The sequence below is a fragment of the Asterias amurensis genome, chromosome 22 (assembly GCF_032118995.1).
Source record: "Asterias amurensis chromosome 22, ASM3211899v1".
Lineage (NCBI taxonomy): Eukaryota > Metazoa > Echinodermata > Asteroidea > Forcipulatida > Asteriidae > Asterias > Asterias amurensis.
Window position 1 is genome coordinate 4,307,080 of NC_092669.1, and position 17,789 is coordinate 4,324,868.

The window sequence follows — 17,789 nt, forward strand, 5'->3', positions numbered from 1 at the left end:
TTTGGTCCATAGCGTACACCATACCAATGCGGCGGGGGGGGGGGCATAGGGTACCCCCCCCCCCCCTCGAACCTCCATGTCCCAGCGTTTTTAAACACATACTCTTGTACCCACGTACCCTCAAGTTTGCATTCCAGGATCAGACATCTTCAGTTCTTTTCTTTGTCACTGCCTTTAACAATAACAGCTTCCCCAATTAAAGATTTTATACGCCACTCTGCAGAGGGTACCCCCCCCCCACCCCACCCCACCCCATTTCCGTGTTCCAGCGCTGTCATAGTTTCCTCTTCTATACAAGCATTCTCAAGTTTGAATTCCTCTGCATGGTGGTGGAGATCTTTTGTTCTTTCCTTTGTCCCATTTTTACTTAACATCTTCCCATCGACTTGTTTTGTTGCACCACATTTCTTGTGGAACACCCGGTCTTAGATTCCTAATGATACATTTTGTCACTGAGGGATAGCTCTCCCCCCCCCCCCCCTCAAATTTGAATCCCTATGTGGTGGAGACATTTTTCTTCTTCTTTCCTTTGTCCCATCTTAACTTAAAATCTTCCCATCGACTTCTTTGTTACACCACATTTGTTGTGGAGCACCTGGCCTTGAATTCCTACTACTGTATACCTTTCAATGTCCCTTCTTCGTTCTGTTCTTTGTCTCAATATAAAAGGTACCAAATATAAGCACAGAAATACCTCGAAAGAATACCTGAAATTCCAAGAAGACAATGAAGACATAGGGGCAGGGGGCGTGGGGACCATTACCAAACCCACAAAGAGGGCCCCAAAAATGTCATTGCGATTCTCCGCTCCGATTTATCAAGTGATAAGCCCTAAAGGCAGTGGACACTATTGGTAATTACTCAAAATAATTATTAGCATAAAACCTTTCTTGGTGACGAGTAATGGGGAGAGGTTGATGGTATAAAACATTGTGAGAAACGGCTCCCTCTGAAGTGCCATAGTTTTCGAGAAAGAAGTAATTTTCCACGAATTTGATTTCGGGACCTCAGATTTAGAACTTGAGGTCTCGAAATCAACCATCTAAACGCACACAACTTCGTGTGACAAGGGTGTTTTCTTCTTTCATTATTATCTCGCAACTTTGATGACCGATTGAGCCCAAATTTTCACAGATTAATTATTTAATGCATATGTTGAGATACATCAACTGTGAAGGCTAGTCTTTGACAATTACCAATAGTGTCCACTGCCTTTAAAGTTTATAGTTGAAATCGCATGAAAGAAAACACACTCCAAACGCAGTCTACTGCTTCGCAAAACTGCATAGCATTCTGTGCTTTATTAGCTTGTCAAAACAACGTGCACGTTTAAGTGTAATATTGTACAAAATAAAACATTATAATAGAAGATTATGCATTATATAAAACACGGTAAATAAATAATATGTGACGTAATATCCTGTATAGTCTCTAATTTATTGTGTAATTTTGTTTAAAGGGAAGGTACACGTTTGGTAATTACTCAAAACAAATATAAACTTAAAAACTGACTTGGTAACGAGCATAGCAGAGCTGTTGATAGTATAAAACATTGTGGGAAAACGACTCCCTCTGAAGTAATGTAGTTTTTGAGAAAGAGGTAATTTCTCAATAAAATAATAAAAGACTTCTAGACAGAAGTCTTTTGTCCCTATCTGAAAGCACACAAATCGTTCCACAAGGGTGTTTTTTCTTTCATCATTTTCTCGCAACTTCGATGACCGATTGAACCCAAATTTTCACAGGCTTATTATTTTATGCATATAATGGGATACACCAAGTGAGAAGACTGGTCTTTGAAAATTATTACCAATCGGCCTTCCCTTTAAGCACACGGACAGCAACGACCAGCCTCCCCTTTTATAACCCAGGCATGAAATAACAGACCCGTGAAAGTGTGTGATCAATCAGTCATTGGAATCAACGGAAAACATAATAAGTGGATATTAAAAGGGGTTGTACAGTTTTCAAACTTCTCGTTTTGTTCTCGCGAGATTAATTAAAACCCAAATGCTTTTGTGCATTTCTCAGGAACTACAACATTACATGCATATAATATTAAGTGCGGACGCGCATTGTGTGGAGGTGCATTCCGTGTTGTGTTCGATATGGTGGGTGTGGGCGGGAGGGGGTTGGGAAATAGAATTTACTCTGCCCATCGCCCGTCTTCCCAGCCCAGTCAAAAGCATAATATTATAAGTTACCACACAAGCGGAGTGGAATACGAAAACATATAGAGCTTCTGCGTCCCATATCCAACGAGGCCGAAGGCACTGTGCAATAAAAACAGAGGAAGTAGGATATAAAACAGAGGTCGTAGCATATATGTTTTTATCCCCCTACAAGTAGTTCGAGCTTCTGATTGGTGGATTAGCGCGTACTGTAAAATAAAGACGATTTGTACTTGTACACCACTCTCTCCATGATATTGAGCATTACTTTGCTGGCAACGAATGATCATTCTAAAATAATGATTCTGATACATTTAATTACAATGCGAAAGTATCTTTACCCCGTCCCCTCCCTCCTAACCTCCCTGCCTACCCCTCCCCCACCCCCAACCCACTAATTCCCATGCCCTATCAGATCATGTATGACTGACATAATGCAGTGGACACTATTGGTAATTACTCAAAATAATTGTTAGCATAAAAACTTACTTGGTAACAAGCAATGGAGAGGTGTTGATAGTATAAAACATTGTGAGAAACAGCTCCCTCCGAAGTAAGGTAGCGTTCGAGAAAGAAGTAATTTTCCACGAATTTGATTTCGAGACCTCATAACTAATTTTTGAGGTCCCGAAATCAAGCAACTGAAAGCACAAAACTTCGTGTGACAAGGGTATTTTTTGTCTTCGACGACCAATTGTGTTCAAATTTTCACAGGTTTATTATGTTGTGCGTGTGTTGAGATACACCAAGTGAGAAGACAGGTCTTTGACAATTACCAATAGAGTCCAGTGTCCTTAAGTAAGTATGGTGACCACAGTTCCCTATTCGTTATTCGACAGTAATTCTAGACATAGATGTGGTAGGCAGGCCCGCCCTGCTTGCACTATCACTTGACATTTTAAAAGCGTTATCACAGTAATAGCAAAGGCGTTTTTTACAATACAAGAAAACACATACAATAATAATGTTAAGTAATACTTCCATTCAATAAAATTGCACCCTGTTTATTCCAATATTTCACCATTTCACTCCTTCACTAAATACAATACAGAAACTGATCGTTAGTCTTTGGTTGACGTGCGCTGTGTAAGTGATGTGGATCTGAGTAATAGACAATAACATAAATACCGCCCTCTGTTGCTTATATCCCCGGTTCCGTTCGCCATAAAAAAAACGCATTCAGTGAACGATTTAGTAATGAGGCATCATAAGTTGGGATGGGTAGGCTATACACTTGATTACAACATATTCTGGTTTTCCATAAAATAAATAAGAAAAAACAGACAATAGAGGGCGGTATTATAAAAACACGCATCGTCTGTACGTAGGCGAACTACCTTCTGATGGATACTTCTTAAAAATATAAGTCATGGCTTTCCAGTTTGCAAATCGTCTTTGTTCAACACCTATGACATCTCTGACGTCACACTTCAGGCTCGTGAACAACGCCAGAGAGTGGCATCTAGCCTAGGTCAAAACCTGTCCATAATCACCTTTACCTATTTCAAATGGAGATACGCAGTCAAATCCTACGTACATGTATTTTACATAAACAAAAAATGCACCCTGCATGCAGAAGCAGCTGCCAAAGATTACCTCGGACCAATCAAAACACAAAGAAATCTAACGTCACTTCACGTTCATCCAATGAAATCATTGTATTCAATGAAGTCACTGGTTCTGTAAAACCCAGTCTGTCTTAACCCTTGCGGATCTTTAAAAAGACAGGGGACCAGTCTACTAAATGACAGTTTCGACCCCTATAAATGGTGGGTTTTCAAATTGATCCGATGATGCCGCATCACATGACTTTCCTGCTGTGTTTTCGATTCCGTTTTCGTCGAGTTGAGATAACAAGGTTCTGGTGACTCGATTCTTTTGAAGCTCGTCCACCACGATGCCGTCCTGACACTCATTAGAATCGATTCCCGTGGTCCTATTCGATTCTGCCGTTGCTTTGATTCTGGTGACTATGATACCGACTAGTGGTCTCCGCCCTTGTTGGTGTCGAGTTGTAAAGTTTCGGTTTTCATTAGTCGAGTAGTTGGCTTGCATAATATTTGAAGTGCTTGAGCTGTTTCCAGGTTTGATGCAACACGATAGCAAAGTACAGTGGCAAGGACCTGATGAGCAAAGGAAGAAATAGTGAAACAAACATTATTGAAAATTTCAATAAAGACAATGTTTATACTCAAAGTTGTCTTTGGTCACCATGGGAAATTTGCTTTCAAAGAATAAACCATGAATGAATGAATGAAAGGGTGAAAGACCAGCCGTCGATTTCATCAAACTCGTCCTATGGAGCAATCTTATGACTTAAAGGTATAGTGGACACTATTGGTGATTACTCAAAATAATTATTAGCATAAAACCTTTCATGGAGACAAGTAATGAGGAGAGGTCACATGGTATAAAACATTGTGAGAAACAGCTCCCTCTGAAGTGACGTAGTTTCGAGAAAGAAGTAACTTTCCACGAATTTGATTTCGAGACCTCAGATTTAGAACTTGAGGTCTCGAAATCAACCATCTAAACGCACACAACTTCATGTGACAAGGGTGTTTTTTTCTTTCATTGTTATCTCGCAAGTTCGATGACCGATTGAGCTCAAATTTTCACAGGTTTATTATTTTATGCATGTGTTGAGATACACCAACTGTGAAGGCTAGTCTTTGACAATTACCAATAGTGTCCACTGCCTTTAAGGTACTTAACTCGTAACGGTACCATAGTTTGACGCATTGAACCCAGCCTTAGTTACTCGTTGATATTTCTTCCTTGACAAAGGACAACAACAATGGAATCAAACTGCCTCTAGCTACCGGGGAACCTCGGTAGTCTAGTTGGTATGACACTGCTCTAGAATTGCAAGGGTCGTTGGTTCCAATCCTACATGAGTAATGTGACCCTTTCACATGACTTTGGATGTACCCAGTGCTAACACATATCGGTGTACGGGTAAAACCAGAATTTACGTGTAATACTGTGGATGCGTTCGTTAAGCTTCCCTGGGTCACACCGGTCTGCCCCGGTACGTTCGAATAGCTTTGACGGGGCTCACGCGGGTGAGCCCCCAGTACCCTGCTTTTGGGGTGACCTGAGGTGCATGCCGTCACCACGAGAGGGCGAGACCTGAGGTGCATGCCGTCACCACGAGAGGGCGAGTGTGATCGTTCGTTCAGCTCTTGTCAGGGGCTCACCCGAGTGAGCATCGCGGGGACACCCAAGGAAGCTAATCGAACGCAACCTATTATATGCTGTTAAATTTCGGGTGATACTGGGCCTATCATGCTGTGCATCATGTTAGAGACATGTTTCCCGTCGCCAAAAACAGTAATAGATGCTTGTAATATTTTTAAAATTTACATAATTTTTGAAGCATGACGTCAATGTCTGAGACACATCCTAAACATTGATATTTTACGATTTACGTGTATATTTGCGATTTGGGGCAGACATCGCGAACATTAATGAAAACTATACGCATCTTCGGTGTATACCGAGCAGAATTTGTGGCCACCCTACTTAAAAATTGTCCAATACGACGTTACTTCAGAGGGAGCCGTTTCTCATAATGAGTTATACTATATCAACAGCTCTCCATTGCTTGTTGCCAAGTAATTTGATATGTGGCCTTTAAAGCCATTGGACACTTTCGGAACAGGGAAAAAAAAAGTTCACAAATTTACACAACTTACAGGGTTTACAGAAGGTAATTGTGAAAGACTTCTCTTTAAATGTCTTACTTTTTGAGAAAACATTAAAACAACGGATTTATTTAAAACATTCGGAAACAAGGGTGGGTTTTCACGTTATTTTCTCCCGACTCCGATGACCGATTGAGCCTAAATTTCCACAGGTTTGTTATTTTACATATAAGTTGTGATACACGAACTGTGGGTCTTTGGACAATACTGTTTACCGAAAGTGTCCAATGGCTTTAACCAAACGAACCCGACCCTCAATCTTTGACATAAGAAGCCAATCTCTATCTCTATAAATATGCATGCACGATTTCTCAGTCTGGGAAAGTCCCCGCGCACGAAATCCCGATCTTTGTTTTATGATAATGCACTAGCACAATAATGATATGAATCGCGCATTGCCAGTATGTCTGCACTCGTCTGCTTTTCAAGGTAAAGGCGGTGGACACTATAATTCATGACTCAAAATAATTGTTAGCATTAAACCTTACTTGGTAACTAAAAATAGAGAGGTTTATGGTATAAAACATTGTGAGAAACGGCTACCTCTGAAGTATCGTAGTTTTCGAGAAAGTAATTTTTCACGAATTTGATTTCGACCTCAGATTTAGAATTTGAGGTCTCGAAATCAAGCATTTGAAAGCACACAACTTCGTGTGACAAGGGTGTTTTTTCTTTCCTTATTGTCTCGCAACTTCAACGACCGACTGTGAGCTCAAATTTGCACAGGTTTGTTATTTTATGTGTATGTTGAGATACACCAAGTGAGAAGACTGGTCTTTGACAATTACCAACGGTGTCTAGTGGCTTTGAGTAAATTTTCTGATGTGCCCTTGCGCAAAATACGGTTTTTAATTCACAGTGTAAAATATGGCTATTCTTGAACATATATTGTAACTGTGATTTATAAAATATAGTTTTTGTGGTTAGGAGCATTCAAGTGTTTACAATAAACATTGACATTGGATCACATACTTCGGCGGGGATGCTCCGCCTAGAGTAAAAGGTATCCCCCCGCATCGCCCCCGCCCCTTTGTAGAAACGCTGCAGCATCTGGTAAACAAAAAGTGCATTAATTAATTAGTCTGTATTTCTCACAGTGGGTTTTTCCCGAACGCACGAAACGACTACTCGTTAACATAATCCCCGGCTAAGGTTCGAGACAATGTTTATGACAATTCGACTGTATGTGCAGAATCATGCTGACCTGGGCCCACTTTCATAAAGTCTGTATAAGTGCATTAATTATAATAAAAAAGTAGTCCCGTCTGTATTTCTCACTGTGGGTTTTTCCCGAACGCACGAAACGACTACTCGTTAACATAATCCCCGGCTAAGTTTCGAGACAATGGTTATGACAATTCGACTGTATGTGCAGAATCATGCTGACCTGGGCCCACTTTCATAAAGTCTGTATAAGTGCATTAATTATAATAAAAAAGTAGTCCCGTCTGTATTTCTCACTGTGGGTTTTTCCCGAACGCACGAAACGACTACTCGTTAACATAATCCCCGGCTAAGGTTCGAGACAATGGTTATGACAATTCGACTGTATGTGCAGAATCATGCTGACCTGGGCCCACTTTCATAAAGTCTGTAAGCATAAAAACATTTGCTAAGGACATAACACTTGTGGTTACAGCGAACATCGTTGCAACAGGTGCCTCACTCATTTTATGCTCAGCAAACCAATTTGCTAAGCAAAACCTTCTGCTTAATTACAGCTTTACGAAATTTGGCCCTGATGGGCGCAATTTATTGCTTAAATTTTTCATGCTTTAGCAGAAAAAAGCAAGATACCAGTCACAAGTATGAGACATGGTATTTTTGGAGGTAAGCATAATATGGTTGTGCTTAGCTACTCTTTGTGCTAAAAAGCAGCTCTATGAAATTGGGCCTTTGGCTCATTCACAAAAAAAAGATAACTTACAATCACTACTTCCTTAGTTAATTAGGCGAGTCACCGATCCTAACTCGAGATAAGACTAGTCTTAACCCTTTGTGAAATTCACCCGAGAATTGTAAACTGTAATGTTTCGGCACACCTGTTTAGACGCCCTTATGATCCAACATCCCTAGACTGTACCTTTTTTAACCCTGCTATAACCCTTAACCCCTAACCCGAAGCAAATAAATCACAGGTTTTTTTCCGGAACACAGGTTTGTCAAAACCTAGGGGTGTCGGAATATTATGGTGGCCCTGAAGGGACATCGCATATCGCAAACGTGTGCGCATCACCATAGAATATAGAGCAGTTACTGGATAGACACTTTCGATTGCTGTAGTCAAGAATTGCCATCCTAAATAAAATTCCCCTTTTTTAAAGGGAAGGTACACTATTGGTAATTGTCAAAGACCAGTGTTCTCACTTGGTGTATATTATCAACATATGCATAAAATAACAAGCCTGCGGAAATTTGAACTCAATTGGTCGTCGAAGTTGCGAGAACATGATGAGAGAAAAACACCCTTGTTTGACGAAATTGTTTGCTTTCAGATAGGAATAACAGATTTATGACTTTTATTATTTTAGTGAGAAATTACCTCTTTCTCAAAATATATGCTACTTCAGAGGGAGCCGGTTCTCACAATGCTTTATACCATCAACAGCTCTCCAATGCTCGTTACCAAGTCAGATTTTAAGTTAATATTATTTGTTTTGAGTAATTACTAAACGTGTGCCTTCCCTTTAACGATTTTCTTTATTGAATCGATTTAGAAGAACAAGTTTCCCCACAGAAAAGCAATACGACAGTGGCAATTTTTATGTGCATAAACAAAAAATGCTCACGGGATAAACATCAATGTTGCCACCATTTTAGAGGCGTAGTCCTCTCCGATGTTGATGTTAATATGTTTCAAATCATAGTGTCATTGTTTAATAATCAATATTATCTATAACATTCCGGTTCTTTAAACAAAATGTCAGGACAAAACAAAATTGATTGAAGGGCTACATTCATTCCTTGTCCCTGTCTTCAATAAATAACTAACACAAGCCTGTTAAAAATGTCTGCAATTTTAATTTTGTTGCCAGAATTTTTAGTGAACGGCGCAAACGGTGTTTACTTATAGTTCGCATAGTATACTTCACGGGCTTATTATTTCAATTGCATCCAAAACAAATGCTATGAGCTTTGAGTTGGGATTTTCGAAAAATTTCTTCCAGACTTTGTTTAATTATTATTGGTTTATTAAAACACATTCAAACAATGCAGCTACAAGCTGAATTGAGTTTAAAATACAGAGAAAGAATCGGAAGAAAAGTGTGTTCACTCGAGTATTGTACTGGTATAATGGTCAAAATCAGAGCTTTCAAAAATAAAATAAAAATCATTATTTGGTCATTTTCAACCACAAGCACTTCTCCTGAAACTGAATAATTATGATTTCGGCCAAAACTCACAGAGCTCGCTAACCACAAAATTAAACTCAAACGGGAAAAACCCAATTGATGCTTGCTATAAACGGTTATCTGTCAAAGCACTGCACTACACGTAACGATTATGACTGGTTCATGCAAATTATTGCTTAGCTCACCATAATTTCGGTAAGAAGGTATAATGAATGACAAACTACCTGGTTTGCATGTTGCTTACTACTATAATAAACTATTATCCGTCATCAAAACGCACAATTATATAGTGCAAGATTTTGACTTGGTTTCGTGTTAACTTTTACTATACGCTAACCGTGTTTACACTACGACGGTGTAAGGAAAATATATTTGGGGCAGGGGCAGACCCCTCCCCCCCCCCCCCCCAAAGATGGTTAACATGCACAAGAAAGTCCAGTACAGTAAACAAACAACAACAACAACAACAACAAAACAACAAACATCCAAAGTTATGTTTTATATTCCACTTGCCCCCTCCCCCAGTTTCGTCATTGCAATGCATCAGACAACGTCAATACATGCTGTCTTCAACCCCCCACCCCACCCCGAATGAAAAGGACACTAACGAATTTTTGGCATTCAGTTTCACTTTCTGATTGTCACTTCCTTCCATCTTATCAGAAAGCTAATTGTTTATTTTATCCTTCAATTTCATAGTCTGGTTTCCTTTTTAAAGATTAGTGTATGACGTCACTTCTGCTCGGTATCAGTATCTCAAGATATCTTATGACAAATTGCTCATTGTGCAAACTTTCTTTTTTACATCAACTATTGTTAAAGCGGTTGGTGTATCTAAACATATGCATAAAATAACCAACCTGTGAAAATTTCAGCTCAATTAGTCGTCCAAGTTGCGAGATAACTATGAAAGAAAAGAACACCCTTGTCACACGAAGTTGTGTGCTTTTAGATGCTTGATTTCGAGACCTCAAATTCTAAATCTGATGTCTCGAAATCAAATTTGTGGAAAATTACTTCTTTCTCAAAAACTACTTCACTTCAGAGGGAGCCGTTTCTCACAATGTTTTATACCATCATCCTCTCCCCATTACTCGTTACCAAGTTAGGTGTTATGCTAATAATTATTTTGAGTAATTACCAATAGTGTCCACTGCCTTTAAACATACCTGAGCGTAGCCCATTGCGAATAGTGATTTTCTGTATTTTGTTTGTTTTTCTGTACTTCTTTTTTCATAGATACTTAGTTATTTAGTTGCTATTTCGCACTGTTTTATCAAATACTTTGGTTATTTTCTGGAACAAACTTACAACAAACATAAGCGTTGATCAGATGATATAACTGTGATACTAAGGCCGAATCCGAATTGGAATCCACAGCTACGGCTACGGCTGTTGCTAAGGGTGTTGCTAAGGGCGTCCTACACCTCAACGCATGGTGACGCGGAAATCTAGCCGTAGCCGTAGCTGTAGCCGTTAATTCGGACACGGCCTACCACTATCAAAAAATACGTAGGTGTACGGACTCCGTAAAGTGAAATGTCGCCGTTATATTACGGACTTTCCGTAAATGCAAATATTAATTATGCTAATTAGCGTAATTACGATCAATCAAATTTGCCCAAACACCTACACAATATAAAGTACATGTGAGTACTTAATATTGTTGTTAACGCCACAACCGTGTACACGTGTAAAAACTCACGTTAAAAAGGGGCTTTATATTTTACGGAATAAAACAACTTTTCCGGTAACTTTCCGGTAAATTTAGTTTTTCACTGTACCGACTCCGTAAATTGACGGATTTTTTTAACAGTGATGTACACTCTAAAAACTAAAGAGTTGAATCCAATATTTGCATGAGTTCGGTGAGTGACTTACACTTTTTGAAAGTGATGGATCCAGCCGCGATTTTTTAGTTAAATCTAGCATCTTAAATTTTTGATTCAACGCAAAAAAGGGTTAATTCAACAATTTAAGTTTTATTTCAACATTTCTCAAAACTATTCCTTGGAATTGTTGGATCAGCTTTTTAAACGTTAACATGGCACTTCAATTGTTGACCGGACACTTTAAAATGCTGTATTTAACATATAAAATATCGATATCGTTTTAACTAATAAAGAATTCCACAGTGTAGCCTACCATAATTTCACTTTCAGTATCCTCAGCCCCAAAATGTTACTTGAGACAAACAAAATGGCGAGCAATCCCTTTATACGGCAAACAAGTATCGCCCACAGATGGGCACGGATCCGTTATCAGATCATGCAAGCGGTTTTTTTTTTTCTGTGAATTTGTTTTTTTCCGGTCGGCGATGGTTTTTCCCTTTTTAATTTGGATTGGTTCATTTCCGTTTCAATTTTTATTTGTATATCATCACTATCAGATTGGATAGGCCTACCAGGAAATTATGATTGATGTTTTCAGTCAACTGGTGTAATGATAAGTACTTATTTATATAGATATTGTCACCGGTTTTTTTTTCTCGTTTTTTTTTTTTTTTTTTTGGGGGGGGGGGGGGGGGTTGGGGTTAACGTTGTTTTCCCCCTTGTTTTTGAAACGTCTCTTTGTTTTTCTGTATAGTTGTCCGCAAAGTAAAAGGAAACACGCAATATCAAGGCCTGAATCATGCACTCTATAACACCATGGAGGAATAAATTTATTCATCCATGATAACACAGTTTTAAACGCTTTTCATTGACCAACTCGCCGATCCAAGGCCCTTTAAATAGCTTCCTGGTCACGGTCCAATGTGTCTGGTAATGTTATGACTGAGCTATGGTCATGGTTCAATGAGCCCAAAGACATGGGACTTTCCTAGTGCTTTTTATAAACTACACAATGTGAAAAACCCCTTTCGAACCCCGTCGAGTCTATTGTCCTCATTGAAAAGGTTGCTTACATCATCTCGGAAAGGGCAAAATCACAGCAAAGTCGCTCGCTCGTGAATAAACGATGTATATTCTGAGTGGTGTTTTGATGTTGTGGACGAAGTATATTTAGTTGGTTCAGGGTGAGAGTGATTGCTGATAAAAAAGTCTTAATTTGGGATCCAGATCTTAGGAGAAACATTAAACCGATGGAATTTCCACCTTTTGATAACCCCTTTTAAGGGGCGGTGGACACTATTGGTAATTACTTAAAATATTTATTAGCATCAAACCTTACTTGGTAACGAGTAATCGGAGAGGTTGGTAGTATAAAACATTGTGAGAATTAAAACGGCTCCCTCTGAAGTAACGTAGTTTTCGAGAGAGAATGACCAATTGAGCACAGTTTCCAATAGTGTCCAATAAGTACATATACCAATAGTGTCCAATGTCTTTTTACTGTATATCTGCATATATTGTTTTTTTGTGTTTTGCAAATATTACCAAATCCATTTAAAGACAGTGGACACTATTGGTAATTGTCAAAGACCAATCTTTTCACTTGGTGTATCTCAACATATGCATAAAATAACAAACCTGTGAAAATTTGAGCTCAATCGGTCGTCGGGAGTTGCGAGATAATAAGGAAAGAAAAAACACCTTGTCACACGAAGATGTGTGCTTTCAGATGCTTGATTTCGAGACCTCAAATTCTAAATCTGAGGTCTCGAAAACAAATTTTGGAAAATTACTTTGTTCTCGAAAACTACATTACTTCGGAGGAAGCCGTTTCTCACAATGTTTTATACTCGTAATCAAGAAGGGATTTTATGGTAATATTTTGAGTAATTACCAATAGTGTCTACTGTCTTTAAAGAGCCAATAAAGGATGATCTCAATATTTCAATTCTTACCTTTTTATGGCCAAATAGACATCGTAGATACCGGTTAATCATCATTTTACTCTCAAAACTTGCATTTACTAGTAATGAATAACTCGAGTCAAAAATGCACCCGGCCGCGCGGCTTTTTCAGCCGAGAGTCAAAAACGGCTTATCTATTATAATGACCTCTTGACGCCAGTGACGATATTCCCTTATTGGAGTTTGAACACAGCTTTGGCAAACTGAGGGCGCTATTTTCCACACCAAATAGCCGCCACTGACGTCACGATTCCTTTGTCGCGCAGGTTTGTTTGACCCCGCGTTTTTCAGAAATTTGGCTAGAAGCCTTCTGTAGAATTTTTTTACCTTGTTTTGACGTGAGGTAAGAGACTCGTTATATTTTTTTTAATGTTTTCTATGGACTCCAGCTATTAGAAAACTGTAATATCTATATATTTGAGATCATCCTTTATTGGCTATTTAAGCTTTAGTGTGACTGTTTTTGTATATGATTATTACCTCTGTCCTCAAGAGCAGTTTCAGAGTTCCACCACTGCTTGACTCGTAACGCTACGTGGATAGAAATAACCACCAGAAGAACGAGTAACGCAATCCCGGCAGCTCCTATCGCAAATAATGACGTCACGTACGCTGGTGACCATTCCTCACTCTCAGCGTCCACAACCCTCGATGAAGAGCCCTGTCTTCGCTGGTTCACACGCCCGAATGTTTTAAGATGACCCGACAGCTGTTCTGTGATGGTGATCCGATCCGTTGAAAGAATCATCTCAGAGTTCAATGATGTCACATCCGTAGATTCTTCGACAAAAAGTTCATGTTTAATGACTACGTCTCTCTGGCAAGATCGGGTGACTCTGTTAAAATAGAAGCCGTCCCCACAGAGGGGCGTGCACTTTGTGTCTTGGGTGGGGGTGCAAGGGGCGGTGACTTGTTCCTCGTACGCACACTCAGTGCATGGTCGACACCGATTGCACTTTGATTGTCTTTTGTCTTCAACTTCTGGTCGGAAGAAATCCCGTTTGCAATGACGACACTGTGGAACAAGACAAACATTTGTTAGGATATCTTTCGTCCTCTGAGATACAGTTATTACTGTTGGAGGCATGGGTTTAAAGCCATTAGACACTTTAATCGGTCATCGGAGTCGGGAGAAAACCCACTCTTGTTTCAGCGCGTTTCGCCGTGTCATGACATGTGTTTAAAATAAATCCGTAATTCTCGCTATCGAGAATTCATATTGTGTTTTAATGTTTTCTCAAAAAGTAAAGCATTTCATGGAACAATGTTTCAAGAAAAGTCTTTTACCATTACCTTCTGTAAACCCTGTAAATTATTTGTAAATCTGTGAACTTTTTTTTTCTGTACCGAAAGTGTATAATGGCTTTAAAGCCGTTATACACTTTCGGTAAACAGTATTGTCCAAGTCCCACACTTCGTGTATCACAACTTATATATTAAATAACAATCCTGTGGAAATTTAGGCTCAAGCGGACATCGGAGTCGGGAGAAAATAACGGGAAAACCCACTCCTGTTTTCGCGCGTTTCGCCCTGTCATGACATGTGTTTATAACAAATCCGTAATTTTCGTTAACGAGAATTTATATTGTTTTACCGTTTTCTCAAAAAGTAAAGCATTTCATGGACTAATATTTCAAGAGAAGTCTTTCACCATAACCTTCTGTAAACCCTGTAAATTATTTGTAAATCTGTGAACTTTTTTTTTTTCTGTACCGAAAGTGTATATTGGCTTTAAGGGATGGTATAAGTTTGGTAGTCACTCTAGAAGTTAATGGCAACACAAACTTACTTGCTTCAGAGGCCTACAACAGCTCTCGATATCGTATAAAGCATTTTTATTACTCACGGAGTAATGAGGTTATATTTACAAAATGTATAATCAGTTTCTATGACCCGAAACCTCAAGCTGAGAAACATTGATTCAATATCAAAGTCTTATATAGGGCACGTATCTACCAAACAAGATACTCAAGGCGCTGAGTATATATACAAACTTTCAGAAAGATAGGTTACTGCAGTGATGAATTCTGAGACCAATAATGTAGCGCCTCAAAAGGGTTTACAAGGTGCTACGGCGCATTTTTTAGCAGCCACAGCCATGAACACAGGGGCGAACCCCTTCTCTTTTCGATAAGTGCACTGGGTTCTTTTACATGCGTTACACAAACCATGGGACCAATGGCTTTACGTCCCATACGAAGGACGAAGCAATGAGGGAATAATGGTTTTTGATGGACAATTTTGAGCAAATCAACCCCTCAGTTCCCTTTAACCAAAGAGTATATAACGCCCATGAATATTCACAACTATCAGTTCTTTTTACCACCGGCTATAGTCTCTCTCTTCCTCTCTCAAAAAAGTAGTTCCAAAGTACTAAACTATGGGTCTAATGTTTGTGTAGATTGTTTGATAAATAATAAGCATATTGTACTCTAAAAAAAACCCAGAAGATTTGATAACAAGCAACCCAAGTGAAATTAGCGTTCCACATAAACAGATTGAAGTCTTTTTCGCCCAACTCATACCCGGTGAACTTGCCCGTCACTCTAACAAATTCGTTGAACAGAACTACGCGATACTTCATATCGGAGACGATTTTGTTTTTCCCCCAGGATTCAGACATTTCTCATTAAAAGCACTGTACACGTTTGGTAGTTGTCAAAGACCTGTGTTCTCACTTGGTGTATCCCATCATCAGCATAAAATAACAAACCTGTGAAAATTTGAGCTCAATTGGTCATCGAAGATGCGAGATAATAATGAAAGAAAAAACACCTTGTCACACGAAGTTGTGTGCTTTCAGGTGATTGATTTCGAGACCTGCAATATTCTTAGTCTGTCTCGAAATCAAATTTGCAGAAAATTATTTCTTTCTCAAAAACTATACACTTCAGAGGGAGCCGTTTCTCACAAGGTTTTATACCACCAACCTCTTCCCATTACTCGTTTAATACCAAGTAAGGTTTTATGCTAATAATTATTTTGAGTAATTACCAATAGTGTCCACTGCCTTCAAGTGCTTGACAATGGCCGTTACCAGCTTGGCATGGTTTTTAGTATCCCATTGTGTGAATTTGCCGAGAAAGATCATAAAAAAAACCACACAAAAACCCACGAACAAACAAATACCCCTCCCCAACAAACAACATAAACAAAACCCAACAGTTTTCGCAGGGTGCTCGATCAATCAACGGGGCAAGGGTGAACAAAAAATGCCCCTCTGCAAAGTCGTTTTGAAAATACACAATAAACACTCACTATTTTTAGCACACGCCCGCTGACATTGAGTTCCAACCTGACGCCAGAAACATCTGACGTCTCCTCCCCGGTGACCCGTGGTTCCTTATTCGGCCCTGCTGCAGTAGTAGTATCAAACAGCTTCCCAGCCTGTGCCACACATTGTAAATCCACCATCAGAATATAAAGTAGCAAACGTGTACACCCGAATAGGGAAACAGCCCTACGTATTGCTACATTCGTTGATTTGCTCATGATTCATTACATGTTTATTTTGCACATGCAATTGCAGTACTAACTCCTGTACAGCACTCTCGATGTTTCTACACGCTAATGCAACCTACTCCTCCTAGTTTACCGATTCTCTACGACTATGAAGGAGCTAAATTTTCAGACCCGGTCAGCGCTTCTTTCAACGGTATGCTTCGCCTGCGACGCAATGGTCCTCTGAGTATGGTCCTCTGGCCCTCCGTACAGCACAATGAATCCACACACACATCAGACGTTTCTTTTTCAGAAGTACCTGGGTTTTTCCAGTCTAAAAAAAATGCGTTCTAACCTTCCGGGGGTTGCATGAAATGGGGAATCCCCTACTAAGTAATGTCCATAAATAACTTCAGTGTTTTATACTTCCTTAATATATCTTTCAAGGCAAACAATAACGCCCAGATGTGTGGTGTTATAATAATAATGAACTGAAAGTAATTATTTGTAGAGCTTGTTTTCATAAAATGATCCAATTTTGTTGATATCGCAGTTTTCTTTGTGCGGGGACGGCATACGCATTCTTTAATACATACCAGGGTATTCCCAACAATGTGCAATCGCGGTGCAGTACATTATTTTGCAACGTGTAGTTGGTGCTCTTGCTATGATGATACGGTGAGAACATGAAACCAACTACTCGTCACAAACAATATGACCAACGCGTATTGCAACCTTGTGTAAAACATTACAGTTGTGCACATTATTTCCTTATGCTTAAAGACACTGGGAACTATTGGTAATTCTCAAAGTCCAGTCTTCTCACTTGGTGTATTCAAACGTATGCATAAAATAACAAACCTGTGAAAATTTTAGCTCAATATTGGTCATCGATGTTGCGAGAGAATAATGGAAAAACGCTCTTGTTGCACAAGTTGTGTGCTTTCATATTATGCTTGATTTCGAGACCTCAAAATCAAATTCTGAGGTCTCGAAATCAAATTCAAATATTTTAGTGAGAAATTACTTCTTTCTCAAACACTACGTTTCCTTCAGATGGAGCTGTTTCTCGCAATGTGTTATACCATGGTTATTCTATCAACAGCTCTCCATTACTAGTTACCATGTAAGGTTTTATGCTAATAATTATTTTGAGTAAATAATAATAATTGCGGCATAAAAACTGACTTGGTAACGAGCAATGGAGAGCTGTTGATAGTGTACAACATTGTGAGAAACGTCTCGTTCTGATGATGTAACGACGTAGTTTTTAGGAAAGAGGTAATTTCCCACCACTCAAATAATAAAATACTTCATGAG

General features: G+C 39.2%; 1 protein-coding gene across 1 annotated transcript; it reads right to left on the minus strand.

Annotated features, from left to right (window-relative positions):
- Positions 1-2,110: 2,110 nt before the first annotated feature.
- Positions 2,111-16,800, minus strand: LOC139953988 (uncharacterized). Its single transcript, XM_071953610.1, has 3 exons — positions 16,287-16,800; positions 13,508-14,042; positions 2,111-4,294 (listed from the first exon to the last, which is right to left on the minus strand). Exons 1-3 carry the CDS (start codon positions 16,518-16,520, stop codon positions 3,912-3,914), a joined length of 1,152 nt encoding a protein of 383 aa, XP_071809711.1. The 5' UTR covers positions 16,521-16,800; the 3' UTR covers positions 2,111-3,911.
- Positions 16,801-17,789: the final 989 nt, after the last annotated feature.

Excerpts from the sequence above, each read along its gene's own strand:
- LOC139953988 (XM_071953610.1), bottom strand. The coding sequence starts at position 16,520 with ATGAGCAAATCAACGAATGTAGCAATACGTAGGGCTGTTTCCCTATTC. Across the intron at positions 14,043-16,286 it reads GCGGGCGTGTGCTAAAAATA|TGTCGTCATTGCAAACGGGA; the intron begins GTGAGTGTTTAT and ends CTTGTTCCACAG. Across the intron at positions 4,295-13,507 it reads AACTGCTCTTGAGGACAGAG|GTCCTTGCCACTGTACTTTG; the intron begins GTAATAATCATA and ends TTTGCTCATCAG.